At 40.2% G+C, this 15,649-nt stretch overlaps 2 protein-coding genes across 2 annotated transcripts; one reads left to right on the top strand and one right to left on the bottom strand.

The window, feature by feature from the left end:
* Window positions 1–1,667: 1,667 nt before the first annotated feature.
* LOC125476368 (aspartate--tRNA ligase 2, cytoplasmic-like) lies at window positions 1,668–5,174 on the top strand. The gene is made up of 10 exons (XM_048582376.1): window positions 1,668–2,264; window positions 2,379–2,486; window positions 2,597–2,710; window positions 2,809–3,099; window positions 3,191–3,301; window positions 3,482–3,535; window positions 3,731–3,810; window positions 3,920–4,035; window positions 4,503–4,617; window positions 4,860–5,174. Exons 1-10 carry the CDS (start codon window positions 1,743–1,745, stop codon window positions 4,984–4,986), a joined length of 1,638 nt encoding a protein of 545 aa, XP_048438333.1. The 5' UTR covers window positions 1,668–1,742; the 3' UTR covers window positions 4,987–5,174.
* A 374-nt stretch (window positions 5,175–5,548) lies between these two features.
* On the bottom strand, window positions 5,549–14,690 carry LOC125476366 (DDB1- and CUL4-associated factor homolog 1-like). The gene is made up of 14 exons (XM_048582371.1): window positions 14,121–14,690; window positions 13,033–13,111; window positions 12,783–12,899; window positions 12,492–12,670; window positions 11,586–12,399; window positions 11,406–11,503; window positions 10,894–11,317; window positions 10,180–10,782; window positions 9,842–10,024; window positions 9,264–9,743; window positions 8,736–8,846; window positions 8,387–8,505; window positions 6,653–8,276; window positions 5,549–6,506 (listed from the first exon to the last, which is right to left on the bottom strand). Exons 1-14 carry the CDS (start codon window positions 14,402–14,404, stop codon window positions 5,811–5,813), a joined length of 5,811 nt encoding a protein of 1,936 aa, XP_048438328.1. The 5' UTR covers window positions 14,405–14,690; the 3' UTR covers window positions 5,549–5,810.
* Between the last annotated feature and the right edge of the window lie 959 nt (window positions 14,691–15,649).

Here is a 15,649-nt window from a genome sequence, read left to right as displayed (position 1 = left end):
CGAGCTCAAGGGCTGGCAATCCCTCACGGGCCTGGCCCTCGGGCCTCCCCCGTCCCCCGCCCTGCCTCACGCTGGACGCCATCCACCGGCCCTCGGGCCTTTGTTCTGGAGACAGTCCCCCGAGCAATATGCTACGGTGGGAATGCTCTCATGTCATGCCCCATGTATAAATTGACATTTTGAAAAACATTAGTGCTGTTTTTTTTTACTGTTATTGATGATGTAGATTTTTTAAGATTTCATTTGGAAATACTATTAGTTGTATGATTATACTCCATTGTCAACAGAACGGTCTTATACCACTCAGTACTATAGTCTTGTGGTATTCTTCTTTACTTGGAAGTGAGAGGTCTTAGTTTCGAATCTCGTGAATAACAAATTCAATACTAAATTAGGTTTGCATATTGTGTGGCTTTGTCGAATTCTTCCTCCCCTTAAACTATGGATATACTCGATAAAACAAAATCAAAACAATCTTATACGTCATCGTCATATTTTTCCATTTCAACCCAAAATCTTTTTTGATGAATATCTGAAGACTCTAAACTTCCTAAATCAATTAAAACATGTAATGAGTTACGAGTGCTATCATATTAACACGTTCGTCCATTAAGTGACAATAAAAATTACCTTGATCATCCATTTTGCTGTTATTTGTGGGGCTGCTGGATTCCCCAGTGTCCATTAAAGCACATAAACCATTGAAACAGTGCATATGCTTATCCAATAGAAAACAGAATCAACAACTCTGGCATGTAGTTGTCATTTATTAGATGAGAGTGCAATCAAAATAATTATAATTATAACTTTTTTAAGAAGTAATTAAGAGTTCTTATGGTTGGCTTAGTGACACGTAGTTAAACGTGCAATTAATTAGAATTAGAAATTTTTTTTTTCTTATAAGGTAAGCGTTTTCAAAAGTTGAGTCGGTGACATGGATTTACAAGAGTAAGACTCTACGTGAATTCCTGATATTTTATATTTTTTGGCACAATTGTTGTGTCAATATTATTAAAATAATAGGGCAAAAAAATGAGGCAGAGGAGATCAGTTTGAGATATTCTGATTAGTTTTTTTTTTTTTTTTTGAATAAATTGTAGCAATGATCAATTAATTTTAACTTAATTGGAGTAATGATCCATCAACTAAAAATTCGTTATTATTGATCTCTTAACTCATCAAAACGTGCAACTATGGTCCCTCGGCTAAAAATCTATTACCATTGATCCCTCAACTTTAATTCAACTGGAGAAATGATCCATCAACTTTAACTTAATTAGAGTAACGGTCCCTCAACTTTAAACTAATTGTAGCAATGATCCTTTCAACATAACTTACTTTGACAAAACTATGACGAAGTTGACGAAAATAACTATAGTTACACGTTTTGATGAGGTAAGGGATCTCAATTATAGTAATGATCTTTTCAATATATCTCATTTTGACAAAATTCTGACGAAGTTGACGAATTGCTCCAATTTGACTTAATGGCAAGAGAATAAACAAACTTCGATCTAAAAAGAGAACACCACTACTACGTTTTCTATTTATACCTTTTGTGCCTCCCCAAACATCAACCGTCCAGCTATCATCCAACGGTCCAAAGTAGACGACCCTTCCCAATATAAAAACCCGTAACCAGGCGGACAGGTTCAGAGCCACTCCACACTCAAAGCCCTCTGGATTTCTTCCAAACTTTTCCTTCTTTGAATTTCCACGCTCCGAATCCGATTCCGATTCCAATGTCGACACCGGAATCTCAACCCCCCGCCGGCTCCGAGCCATCCAACGAAGACTCTGCCTCCGTCAGCAAAAAAGCCGCTAAAAAAGAAGCCGCCAAGCAAGAGAAGTTGCGCCGCCGCCAGGAGCAGGAAGCCCTAGCGGCCGCGGCTCGTTCCCTCTCCGTCGACGAGCAGGACCCTCTCGCTGCGAACTACGGCGACGTCCCCCTGATCGAGCTCCAATCGAAGACGGCTGAGGACGTCAGTCACTGGACCGAGGTCGGAAGCCTAACCAATGCGTTGGATAACCGGTCCGTGCTGATACGTGGCCGGGCGCAGACGATTCGTGCCGTCGGGAAGAATATGGCGTTTGTTGTCGTCAGAGAAAGGGGGTTTACGGTGCAGTGCGTGGCGACGGTGCAGCCTGACACCGTGAGCCGCCAGATGGTGAAGTACATCGCTGGGTTGAGCAGAGAGTCGATTATCGATATTGAAGGCATCGTGTCTGTTCCTAGTGTCGAGATTAAAGGCACCACGCAGCAGGTTTTGTAATTCTCGTGATTTCTATTTTAACTTTGATTGTTTTGTGCTTACTTAAAATTTGAACGAACTGAGTAATTAAGAAGTGATTATAATTGAGATTTTGGTTTTAAATAGGTGGAGGTTCAAGTGAGGAAGTTGTATTGTGTGAGTAAGGCTGCTGTTTTACCTATTAACATTGAGGATGCTGCTCGGAGTGATGCCGAAATCGAAAAGGCTTTGCAGGTACATTTAGATGTTTTATTTTGAATTGGATTATTGAAGTTTTGTTAAGCTTTTTGGGACTTTCTCTCTTAGTATGTGTATATTCATTGGGTGGTATGATGGGTTTATAGGCCGGAGAAACACTCGTTCGAGTTAATCAGGATACCCGCTTGAATAACCGAGTTCTTGATTTGCGAACACCTGCGAATCAGGGGATATTCCGCATTCAGAGTCAAGTTGGCAATGTATGTAGTCTTTCCACCATTTGCAGCTATTTATCTTTTTAAAGCTAGAGAAAATCGTTAAGAGTTTAGTTCTGTATGTCGGTTGCATTGTTGTGTAGATCTTTAGGCAGTTCTTGATATCCGAAGGCTTTTTTGAAATCCACTCGCCAAAGCTGATTGCTGGTTCAAGTGAAGGTGGAGCTGCTGTTTTTAGACTCAACTACAAGGGTCAAGATGCCTGCCTTGCCCAGTCACCTCAGCTTCACAAGCAGATGGCTATATGTGGTGACTTCGGCCGTATTTTTGAGATTGGTCCTGTTTTTAGAGCTGAGGACTCCTTTACCCATAGGCATTTGTGTGAGTTCACTGGCCTTGATGTTGAGATGGAGATCAAGAGGCACTACTTTGAGGTAGATTTAGTAATTTTCATTTGCTTGCCTTTATCGCCCCATATGACGATGGATGTTAACTTATGGTGCAATTATATGCTTGTTTGTTCAGGTCATGGATGTTGTTGGTCGCTTGTTTGTTGCAATGTTCGACTCCTTGAACAAGAACTGTGCGAAAGAGCTTGAAGCTGTAGCGAGGCAGTATCCATTCCAACCGCTAAAGGTCTCACTTATTTATTTTTTGTTGTCTTAATTTTTAGATTGTAATATGTTGGGTGTTTAATGGTCAATGACACATCACCTAAACATTGCTTCTAATATCTATATATTCTGAATTATATAAAAAATGTTGCCACAGACACAGTTTTTGGATTCTGATGATTGTCATTTCTTAATTTTGCAGTATTTGCCAGAGACTCTATGTTTAACATTTGAAGAAGGTGTTCAAATGCTTAAGGTATTTCCACTTGTTCTTGTTTAGCCACTGCGTTGAGTAACAAATAGTAATGGATGATTATGGACTTTGGTAGAGTTTCTCATGCAACACATGGTCAGAGCCAGCATTAGTGAAAATCTTGAAGCTGAAGCATGCATGACATGCTTTCAATTAAATAAATTTCTTCTTTTATTGTAAGTTTCATGTTTTCCACAGGAATCTGGGGTTGAAGTGGATCCTTATGGGGACTTAAACACCGAGAATGAGAGAAAATTGGGCCTACTAGTTCTGGAGAAGTAATTTATCTTGCTCGTTCAATGTCAGCTTATAATAAGGATAATTTTTAGTTTGTTAGAGTTCTGTTGTCATCATAAATGTTTGAACTGATTTTTTACTTGATTACAGGTATGGCACCGAGTTCTACATACTGCACCGCTATCCTTTGGCTGTTAGGCCATTCTACACAATGCCTTGCCACGACAATCCTGCTTACAGTAATTCGTTTGACGTTTTTATTCGAGGTACACCATCATTGTTTCTATCAATATTGTTGTTGTATTTATGGCCTAAATCATTTTGCTAGTTTTTAGTTTTGTTTTAAATTTCAGGACTTTAGATGTTAATAATTAATAAGTAACAGGATTAATAGGATCTCATCTTAAAAAAAAAAAAAAAAAAAAAAAAGGATTAATAGGATCAAGAAGACTTTTGTATGTTCAAATGACCAAGACTATGTTTAACGCAGCTGTATAACTTTAGTTAATTGGAAATGTATATATGCAAATTGGATCGACATAGCGAAAAGGAAATTTAAAAGTATGCCATAGCTCTCATTTATTCGTTGATATATGTTAGACAGCGTTTTCATATGTGCTAGTTATTCTCTTTATTCTAGGGGACAACATTGTACATTCCGCTATCCCTTGGAGTGAAAATACTCCAATCATTAACTTTATGTGAATCTAAATATATATTCTTTATCCCTTAGGCGAGGAGATAATTTCTGGAGCACAGCGTGTCCATGTTCCTGATTTTTTGACTGAGCGTGCACAGGCGTGTGGAATTGATGTAAAGACAATACAAACATATATTGACGCTTTCAGGTATCCTTACCTTTTTCTCCCTGTGTTATTGTTATTATTTATTTGAAAAGTTGAGATTGAAAATGAAGAATATAACACAGCTAAAACAGAGCGAATGGTTGAGATTGAATATAGACAATCTAACGGTTGTAGAAATTGAATCTTACAGCCAAAACTCCCGTAGCATTGAAGTTGGACCCTAGAGTCTCTTTACAAATTGCCTTCTCGGTTCTACCTGACTATGGTTATGATGATTCTTGCAGATACGGTGCACCTCCCCACGGTGGATTTGGAGTAGGGCTGGAGCGTGTCGTCATGCTTTTTTGTGGTTTGAACAACATCCGCAAAACTTCTCTGTTTCCTCGTGATCCACTTAGGCTCGCCCCTTAGAGGCGCAACTCTTTACTAATATTTCCGTAGAATATGTCGTTGATCAGTTTTACAGAATCATCTATTCTTACAACTGATGGCATATGCATGCATGCCATATAGACCAACTGTATTTTTGTTATTCGCGCGAGTCGTTTTTCTTTGGCGTTCGTATGATTCAGAGTTGAATGAATGGATTATGTTTTACATACCTTCTATCTATATTCTAATTTCCATGTGGAAAGTATAGCCATCTTCGGAATGTTATAGTCTCTGCTACAACGAAAGAAACTTCGCTTACAAGATTTGAACTCAGAATCTATTCCAAGCGAACAAAATAGTAGAAACTAACTCCGCTGGACTTCACGGATCGTAGGCCTTTCAAAACACCGAGTTTAGAATTCAAGGCAAAAATCTGCTCGAGAGAAACGGTGGCCGACATCTTCGTGAAGATCTCTTTGCGAATGATAAATGTACAAGTTTTTTGAAATGTTACGTTATTACTTATTAGTATTAGTTTTATAAAATGTTACATAATTACTTATTTGCACAGAGATCTCTTTGCGAGTGAAACATGTTAAAGTTCTTTAGAATGTTGCATTATTAGCGTAGAACATCACTGTGTGAAGATCTCTTTGCGAGTGATACGTGTAGAAGTTTTTCAAAATGTTACATTATTAGCACAAGATACCACCATGGTCCGCTGTGTTGCCCTTTTAAGACTAGGTTTCACCGACTCAAAACACTATTGACCATGGAGACTGGCCATTTTTCTCATTGGAGAATGAATCATTGGATGGAAACCCAAAGATATTAATTACACCATCTGGACAAAAAATACTACTTCAAACATCAAAACCATTGCTCACAAAATCTTCATCCCCACTGCTGTACGATTCGAACCCCTGACTATCGTCGTCGTCCTCCTCTCCGTCCGTTACAATCTCCAGCATTCCACCTCCTGCCTCAAAGTCATCCATGATGAAATCTCCGTCGTCGTCATCATCATCGTCACTCACGCCATCATCATCATCGTCATTGCTCATATCATCCATATCACTATCATCCCCATCAAGATCCGGGCCCAGCATGGGGTCCACATCCACATCATCGTCGTCTTCAGAATCCTCATCTTCTTCGTCACTCTCAGCGTCGTCGGGATCAGAATCATCGTCGGTCGGCCTTCTGCGACCAATTTCATATACTCTAGCAGAAGCAAACATCTCATCCTGGTCATCCATTGTGATCAACCCAACAAAAGAATCAGTTGGTTCTGTTGCGAAGTCGAGGACGCAACGATCAACTGGAATAGTGGCAATGTCAAAGTAGTTAATTGCATCCACTGTGCGGAAAGCAGCAAAGAGTGGATGCTTTACACGTCGGGTGTGAACCGCTGACATTATATCGTCAAGATTTCTTCTGAGGATTGCATAAATTACATCACCACGAGCATTGAAAGTTATCGTTGTTTGGTCTAATGAAGGTACACTCCTGAGGAGTCTAAATTTCCGGAGATCCCAGACTTCGGAGTTTATAATCACCTGTTGGAAAATTACACTAATCAGAACAGAATTGATCAAGAAAGGGGAAGAATACAAGCTTGCGAAAAAAAGAAAAAAAAAGCAGACTGTTATGTTGGAAATAAGAACAATCGGATCAAGTGAAATGGAAATGCAGTTGCCCATACCTCATTGCCAGCAGGATGGAAGCCACCACCCCCATAATCCGTAAACTGATCAAAACGATGAACAGGGGTAGAAACCCGCCTGTCCCACAGGACCCCATTCCAAAGCAGCATTGTGTCTGAAGGGTTGAAATGTATTTGAGAATAAACATGTCCACGACCTGTAGAGCTAGAAGATGTATCAGACAGTTTTGATTCCAACTGGCCAGTTTGGATGTCATACAGGAGAATCTCTTTCCTAGCCGGCTCAGTTGGTAGAGCAGCAAAAATATCCCCGAAATTGCTAAATCTTGCAGCCTTGCACCCTTCAAAGGAATGCATAGGCCCTGCAGAGACTGAAGATGCCTCCCACAACCTCACATCCTGGGAGCTTGACGAAAGCACAAGTTCGGTCTCACCAGAAAGACGTGACTGAACAAGCGTTACAGGAGACTGGTGGCTTGCACAACTCTCCAGTACGTTGCTGCTATTGGAGTCAAAAATTTTGAGCTCTCCACCATGGCTGCCTACTGCGATATGAGAGGAATCACTAAGAAAAGAGATGCATGTCAAAGGGATACCTGAATCATCCCGACAAGTTCGCCATGGTCGGAATCTGCTGTAAACAAACTGACGATCCTTGCGACTACCGTGAACCCCACCATATATGTTTCTGAACTCACGTGTACCAAGCCGGGCTGTAACATTCGATGGGGCATCGAGGCTTCGTTTTGGCTCAGGACAAACATGTGGGTGTAAAAGAGAGAGTGGTGGAAGAGTGGTTATAGGTGCAGGACACTGGCGATGCTGGTGCTTCAAATACTGAACAACCACAGAGTCTAGAGTTAATCGCTCTGAGTTGCTTGGTTGAGGGTCACTCTGAAGCCCGAATTGGAAGGCGGGAGTTGCAAGGCCACTACCATACTGGTTATCATCTGGAAACTCTGATGGCAAAATAGCTGGTGTTGATCGACCATACTGATCTCTCAAGTTGGCAGTTGGGGTAGAGAATCCAACAGTATCAGTTAGTAGGCCACTCTTGCGCGCCGTGGTGGGTGTAAGACAAACGGGAGAGCGAAGTCCATGGTCACCAGTGTGAAGGCGTTTCCCAGAAGATAACAAACACCCAGGATCCTTCAGCTCAGATGATTTTCGTTTCATTGGCAAGACAATGGGTGTCTTACAATGGGACTCTGTATCAGTAGTAGGTTTTGGCAGGGATACTGATGGAGTTTCTGATGCATTTGCAGAAGCAGATAACTGTTTTGCTGCACTAACAACTTTCCTGGATGATGCGGGGTGAGAGTCATGAGACTGAGACTGAGACTGATTCTTTGACAGTAGACCTAAATTAGGAGAGAACACTAGAGGTTTTTTCTTCAAATACGAGAATGCAGAATCAAATTTGAAACTTATTTCCTCATCCTTTGCAGTAAACTTTGATTTGTTTGTAAGAAACCCACTAGGGGTTCGACCAGAGGGCCACTGAAGTTGCCCTGAAGGAGCTTCTTGAGTGGCTTGCTGAACAAGAGATGAGGGGGCAGCCAAAGATGGCAAAGGCATCAACTGAGCCTCTTTTAGCAGAGAGGCAGCTGTTGCGGCCAACCCAGATGCTTGAAGGTGTTCATGTATTAACAGCAGTAGTTCCCTGAGATTTCAACCACAGTGCATGCATAGAGGGGAAAATTAATAAGCAGAAAATTCAAAAGCAACGAAACTCCAACGAATAATGGAATAATAAAAGAAATTGCTCCATACCTGGAATGGTAAGTGATAGGAGTGGCAGCAGCTATAGCTGCCCTTTCTAAACGCCTCAATGTTGGCATCGCAGCATCAGTGGCAGCCAATGCGCTAGCTCGTCCTGAATTTGTCACAATCTACAACAAAAACAATATGACATGATTTTTTACTATGAACTAAAAGTCGGTGGCGCGAAGTGGAGGGGGCAAAAGAGTATGGAATAACAATATATTCTATGGATACACTGTAAAGCCATTAACATGTTCACAACCCTATATGTTCTAAAACTGATTTTGATAGATATGCATTAAACAAACATTTACAGGCAACTTTAATTGGACACTAGTACAAGAATAGAAATGCTTACTGCAATGAGCTCAATCGCTGCCTGTGAAAGTTCAGCTTGCCACCTGCCTTGTTCAGTTCCATTTGTCTGGCTCCCTGAATCTCGAATTAGTTCTGATAGTTTCTTTCCAACCTAGAACATCAAATTGCACTTATTAGCAAGAAAAATTCATTTATATGACATAAGGTCCTAAGTCCTAAGTTAGAATGAAAACACCACAAAACCATGATTGAGAATTTGAAGACAATAACTTGATGGATACAGCAAAGAATTAACGATAACAACAACAACAACAAATCCTTTTCCCACTAAGTGGGGTCGGCTATACGAATCCTAAAACGCCATTGCGCTCAGTTTTGTGTCATGTCACAGCAAAGACTTAACGATAAAAGGCATAAATATGTTTGGAGTGAACTCTAAAGTTGTAACTAGTCAGAGACAGTTATATCTGAGGTACAAGCCCAATCATGGAAAGAATGAGGATATAGTTAAAAAAAAATCCTTCAATTTGAACTGGTGAAGTGACAGAAAAATTGGAAAGTCATTAACCTGGAGCTTTGTCAATATATGTGCAATAGTATCATCTCTGGCTAAACCAAGAAGGACTCGGCAAGCAAGTGCACGGAGACAGTCCAGTGCTGCAGGAGGAAAATATATGCGTGGTTGGAGGAGATGCAGAAGAACCTTTATACCATTGTTGGCGCGAACAGACTCCCTTGCTTGGCGATAGCCTTGCTCTAATTGTGCAGCCATGCCTGCACAACCTGCCCCAACTCCTAAAGATATTCGGCGATCCCCCACCAATCCTGAAGTTGCAGTGGCAGCAGGAGCTTGAGCGCTGCTACTATTGGACTGTGTACCAGGGGCTGCCGCACTGCCTCGGTCAGCTACAGCTGATTCCCCACAAGGACCACTAGAGGGTTGGGCAGAAACTGACTGCTGTCCTTGTGCAAGTAAAGGTGCTTTATAACTGATTGATGGTGGAGGACAGACGAGATTGACCAACACATTAAGTGCCGGTTGAATGATCTGGAAAGATACAAATCAATAATAAGATTAAATGTATTGATATAAGAAAAGGAAGATGGCCATCAAGATAAGAAATGAAGTCATAAGCAGCTCTTTACCTCAGGGTCCGCATAGCTACCACCAACACTTGCTGCATCCAAAATGACAGCTATACCAACACGATTATTGCTTAATGTAGAATTCACGATCAACTTGCGGCTGCTAGGGACCAATGTAACAATATGTAGAACACCCAATGCATATTGAAGTAAATCATGTAAATAACGCTCAATGGGTGGAGCCTGCAGAAAGCAAAATCAGGTATAATCAGAGATGGGATAAAGCGAAAAGGCAAGAGGGCATATTGGAAGTTCATGTTGCAAGGGTGGGGAATTCAATAAAACCTTGACCTGAATCAAGCGAGAGAGATTGAGATCCTAAACATAATATATTATACCTGGCATAACTCCAACATAGTAATATGTCCATTAGAACCCAAAAACTTATCGACTGCAGACCAACGAGTTCTCACAAATGCAGGACCCAGCTTTCGGTCCTTCTGTAGCTGCAGAAATATTGCATCCATAGCTTCATTACTGATGTCAAGTGGCTTGTAAGCAGCCCTTACACTTGGAAGATTCCGAGCTCCACTTCGAGTGTTCTTATTTGGACGAATAGAATCCACAAGCATAATAAGATGTGCTCTGAAGTACTGGCGCAAAGCAACACAAGCATGGTAAGCTATTTGTTTCTCTGATGAAGTCAGTACTTCTGCAGGTGACCTGTCATTCCGTAGTGTTCCTGAACTAGGGAGCCCTAATGCCCCAGAATTTACTCCAGATCTTACAGATGCGGCATCATTTAAAAGGCCCAGTAATTTCTGTAATCCATCCTGAGCATCAAAAGCATCAAGAACTGCCCTGAAAACAAATGCAGCAGCAAAAAATAAGGCTGCATTTTTCCTGGCCTGATCCTGTGAGCACTCAAGAAGTTGAAGAGCTAATTCAACCACCTGGTAAACCACATCTGAAGGAAGAGCACAAACACGCTCCATAATTCCCTAAAAAAATTTAATTGGTCATAAAAAAAATGAACAGAGTAGATGGATATAGTCACCCAAGTAAATGAGAGATTAGACCTCTTAACTGCTAAACTTCAGCTATGTCATTACCTGGAGAGAGCCGATGGTAAATAGGCATGAAGAAAGACCAAAGAAGGTTTGAGCAACCCTAGGAACAGCAAGCAGTTTCTGCATGCCACCCCTATCCACAAACAAGTCAGCAAATTTACGATGAGCAGCCAAGGCACAGATGAGCTTCATTACATCAGGCAAAAGCATCGCAATTTTTGACGGCTCTCTATGTCTAGAATTTCGTTGCAGCAGTGCAAGACATACATCCACCCCCTTTTCATGCAGTACAGGTCCAAGAACTTCGACATATTCTCCTAGAGTCTCAAGACATTGAATACAGTATTTTTCTCTCAGCTGTGCAAGGGACTCAGCATCCAGGATGAAATATTCTTCGGCATCTACATGGTTTTCTGGTTCTGTGCAGCTTGAAGTCATTGATTCGGCATTGATGCCACTAGAGCTCCTGCCAATCATAGAAAATATTATTACCCAGACGAAAAGAAGGATATTGTAGAACATACAGTAGATGCTGCTCTCACAGAAGTACCTACCTTGAAACTTCAACTGAATTAGCAGCATCAATGACAGTAGATGCTGCTCTTGAAGCAGCCAAAACTGCAGCTTCTTCATTATTTGTAGTTCTGAATTCCTGCATAATTAAGTGGCAAACAAATAAGAAGTGAAAAAAGAGATAAAATGGTTACAGACAGTGAGAGTAACATCTATAGTACCTCTAAAGCGGCACTTTTGACAACTTCAGCAGCAGCATCACCAGCAGCTTTAATTGCTTCTACAGGTGCATTGGCTGCTCTAGCTTCAGCTTCTGCAGATCTCACTGCTTTCATAACTAGATCAGAGATATCTTTACATCCAACTCTGCAGTCCTGGAAACAGTCATCATTATCCGCCCTTTCCAGAAAGACAACATCCGCTAACTTCCTAGAGTCTGGTATTTTTTTCACATCAGAATTTTTTAGCGAACTCCTATCTCTAGGGCTCCTCCCATGTCCCAACCTACTACCAGATCCTGGAGAGGTCAAGAGCTGTTGATCCTCTAGAGGTCCTTCATTGGTCCTTCCCTTCCCTCTAGATCTTGTCCATCCACGGTTGGGTCTGCGCCTTGAGGAGTCATCTCTCCCATTTTCATCAAGATCTCCAGATTTCATCTTTCCATCAGCATCATTGATCTCAACGTCTTCAGCCAATCCATCAGGTGGTTTTCCACCATCAACCCATTGTTCTTCACCAAACGCTTGCCTACTGATACTCCTGACATGATCCCCTTCAACAATCCGGTCATCTAAACATCTCTCATCTGTTATCCGTGGACCATCAAAATGATTTGGTTCCAAAACCTGCCGAGCCCTACCCCGACCTTCATCTCTACCTCTTATGCAAATCGCACCCAAGGTATTTTTGCTCTCTGTTAAATGAGTAACATCCTTCTGAGAAATACTCGTCTCCCCCAAAACACGCATGCGAAGATAACGCATAAGTTTGGCTGACAGCCCAGATGTCAACACATCTTCTACTACTGAACCGCCACTGGTTCCAATCAAAATTAAGATATGTCAACCAAACTAGTGAACAAGAATAAAATGAGGATGTGAAAATAAAAATATACAGCAAGAACATACCCAGCCAAACATACAGCAAGAAGTCCAGTAGAATAGGTCTTCAGCATTTCAAAATCTGAGACCTCCTTTCCCCCCAAATCATGCTTCCAATTCTGGTATTCAACCGATGAGATTGAAGTCTCATCCATCACCCAATCTTTTATTCTCTCCAAAACAGCGTCTTCAAAAACATGAGGATACTGTATCACATTTAGGCTTGTCAGATTGATAATAAGCCATATTATTTATTTTTTTAGAAAAAAACTAAGATTAAATGGAAATCAATCATTACAAAGAAATAAGGGGTCTTACACTCCAGGTTAGTGAACAGGTTAAAAGCAGCCTTCCGGCAGCTGCTTGCACAGCAACGGAGTATCTTGCATCTGACAGGTACTTTGAAGATATTAATTCAAAGAAATCATCATGATCCTGGAAAAGAGAGAAAAATTAGGACAAAAAGCTTCTTTTTTTTCAAACAAGATACAATCCACTCATATGAATATATTTAGCAGCCATCCTGAAATGATAATATTAAAAGTAATAACATGCCAAAACTAGTTACCCGGACTAAGGTCCCTAGCCGTCCAATGTTATGTGAAGTCCGACCATTGCTGGATGAATGACCATTCTCTTCCATGTATCTGTGTTAAATGAATTTTTTAACTCAATAATTAAGATTCAAAAAGAAATAAAAAAAAATACACCATGTATGCTGTACATATTGGAAATATAGAGTTGTGCAATGACCAAAACAGTGAAAAGTCACGAAACGGGGCGTATATAACCAGCCAGAGCATCCTAAGTAAACGAGAACAATCAAAATTACCACCAACATAATACTAGAACAACCATTTTTTTTCAATGAAAAATCAATATTCTTTTCACTTTTCAGGTCTCAAACTTGATTCCCTTCTGCATGAGTACATATGCATAACCTACTAACATCAAATCAACCCAAAGATTTACATAACTATTAATGGTTACCACCGTTCTTAAAAAGTCCACATCGAACCACTCAATCACACCCCAGTGTAACATCCCAAGTGTACAGTTCACAGTCCAGTGACCTTAATTCAAATGTCTTTCCTTTGCTGAGAATAAAATTCCAAATCACCAGGAAAAGTTTGACTCATCACCTTCGCATCCCAAAGACAGTTTCCTCAACTCACCCACCATTTTGTACTTTAAAAAACCCCTAAACTCTAGGTACAATTACAATGCTATCCCATGCCGTGCTTAAACCCTGACTTCGACTACAGCAATTCAAAGTACAACCGTCAAGAAAAGTCTTCAAACAACGCTTATATCCTATCACCCGCAGGCCATGCATTACTATGTAAAGCTGTAGAAGTATTGCTTACTAAGAAATGAAACCTCCACTAAGTAATTAACAGTCGGAGGAATAACATTCTGAAAATTCACATTGTTCACCAATTTCAACAAAACAATAAGCACATATATAATCACACTCAATGCCTATAAAACCCACAGCCTACAAGCTAATCTAAACGTCTTAAATTGCGATTTTATCGTCATTAACTCGAAAGCAAAAGCCCAATGTTTACAGGAAAGAATAAGAACAAGAAAATGCAAATGATGGCACAGAGCAAAGCATTAGGCATCGATTAGCACAATCCAAACGGTTCTAACCGAGATTCTTGGGTTTCAAGAAGCGAGGCGAGGGCGTGAAGAACGGTAGGATTAGGGTTATCAGGCGCGGCAGTGATCTTGTCCATAAGCTTCTGAGCCTTGGCAGCCAATTCGTCGTATTCATTCTTAACCTCCTCCTCTTCCTCCTCATCTTCTTCCTCCTCGCCTCCCTGAGATTGCGATTCTGGCGCTGCCGGCGGTGGAGGGGGAGCTGGAGGCCCGGCTTCGCCTTCCTCCCCTTGGACTTGCCCTAAGTTCTGCTGCTCGTCCATGGCCGCCTCCATATCAAATGACAGAGAGAACTCCTAGAGAGGGAAGGGATTACCAATTGGAAATTGAATTTATTATATTTTGCGTGTATGATTTATGTACGTTATTATGTTTTTTGAAATTGGAGTTTTTCAGGTTTGTGTTATTTATAATTTGGAGTTTGAAGAGCGAGAGAGGAGAGAGGAAAATGATAGAACAAGCAGCGCCGTGATTATTCGGTTTTTATAGGGGACAGAGAGGAACAGTGAGAAAGAAAGGTCGAGTCGGAAAGTTCCGGAAAGTGCCCGACCCGATTATTTGGAGCCCTACCCTACCGGCGTTTGTGCGAGAAACTTTACTTGTGGGCTTTTCTTTCCGGAGGATATTTCATTCTTTATTATTATTATTCTATGACATAAATTGGAGAAAACTTTACCAGATCACTAAGATCAACTTCGGTGAGCCAAAAAGCCAAATTACCCTCAAAATTTCTTCCCAAACCCACTCCAACTCAAGGGAAAATTTTGGGTTAAATGCTAAACTAAGGCCAAATTGCCCCCAAAATTTAGCCCAGAAATCAAAGTGGACTTTATCCAATATTTATCGGAATTTAAATTTTTTTAGATTAAAATGTGCATAAAATTAATTTACGATAGTCTACATATTTAATTTTTAAAAAAATTAATTTAACAAAAAAAATAGTCTAAGTTCATTCTTTAATAATCCCGGGCTAAAATTTTAGGCTATAACGGTTGGAGCAGAAAAACTATTTCTGAGCTAAAAAATTTGGCTTTTAGCCAACCATTGGAGATGGTCAAAAAGCCATGGTTTTTTTTTTTTTTTGGAGTTTTAACGAAAAATCCATGGTACTATTCACTTTACCCTTTATTTTGTCCTTATCATTAAAACTCAAAGTTTTTAAATATTTTTCATTAGTTTTCCTTTTTTTTTTTTGGGAATTAATATTAGCACTTAAAAATTTTCATTATACACTTCCCAGAAATGTATTTTTCTTTCTAATTATGAAAAATTTGGAGTGCCAAATGAGATTTTTGGATTGTTAATAACAATTCTTTTTTTTTATATAAATATTTATGGCATGTTTATTAACATGAAAAATTATTTAATGTTCTAAATATGAGAACGTAAGAGAAGAAAAATACGCTCGAGTGCTAACAACTCTTTACAAATTGTTTGTCTGAACAAAATATTTTTAATAATTATTATAAGTATTCCAACAATTTAACTGCATACTTTAAATTCTCTATATTCTAAAACAA

Source organism: the organism of the source record quoted next, unplaced genomic scaffold (genome assembly GCF_019419815.1).
Source record: "Pyrus x bretschneideri cultivar Hongxiangsu unplaced genomic scaffold, Pyrus_bretschneideri_v1 Contig1, whole genome shotgun sequence".
Lineage (NCBI taxonomy): Eukaryota > Viridiplantae > Streptophyta > Magnoliopsida > Rosales > Rosaceae > Pyrus > Pyrus x bretschneideri.
The sequence above is the reverse complement of the archived record's forward strand: the minus strand, read 5'-3'. Positions and strand labels throughout refer to the sequence as shown.

Excerpts from the sequence above, each read along its gene's own strand:
- LOC125476368 (XM_048582376.1), top strand. The coding sequence starts at position 1,743 with ATGTCGACACCGGAATCTCAACCCCCCGCCGGCTCCGAGCCATCCAAC. Across the intron at positions 3,302-3,481 it reads ATCCATTCCAACCGCTAAAG|TATTTGCCAGAGACTCTATG; the intron begins GTCTCACTTATT and ends TTAATTTTGCAG. Across the intron at positions 4,618-4,859 it reads ACATATATTGACGCTTTCAG|ATACGGTGCACCTCCCCACG; the intron begins GTATCCTTACCT and ends TGATTCTTGCAG.
- LOC125476366 (XM_048582371.1), bottom strand. The coding sequence starts at position 14,404 with ATGGAGGCGGCCATGGACGAGCAGCAGAACTTAGGGCAAGTCCAAGGG. Across the intron at positions 11,504-11,585 it reads TCAAAAGTGCCGCTTTAGAG|GAATTCAGAACTACAAATAA; the intron begins GTACTATAGATG and ends TTAATTATGCAG. Across the intron at positions 10,783-10,893 it reads TTACCATCGGCTCTCTCCAG|GGAATTATGGAGCGTGTTTG; the intron begins GTAATGACATAG and ends AAATTTTTTTAG.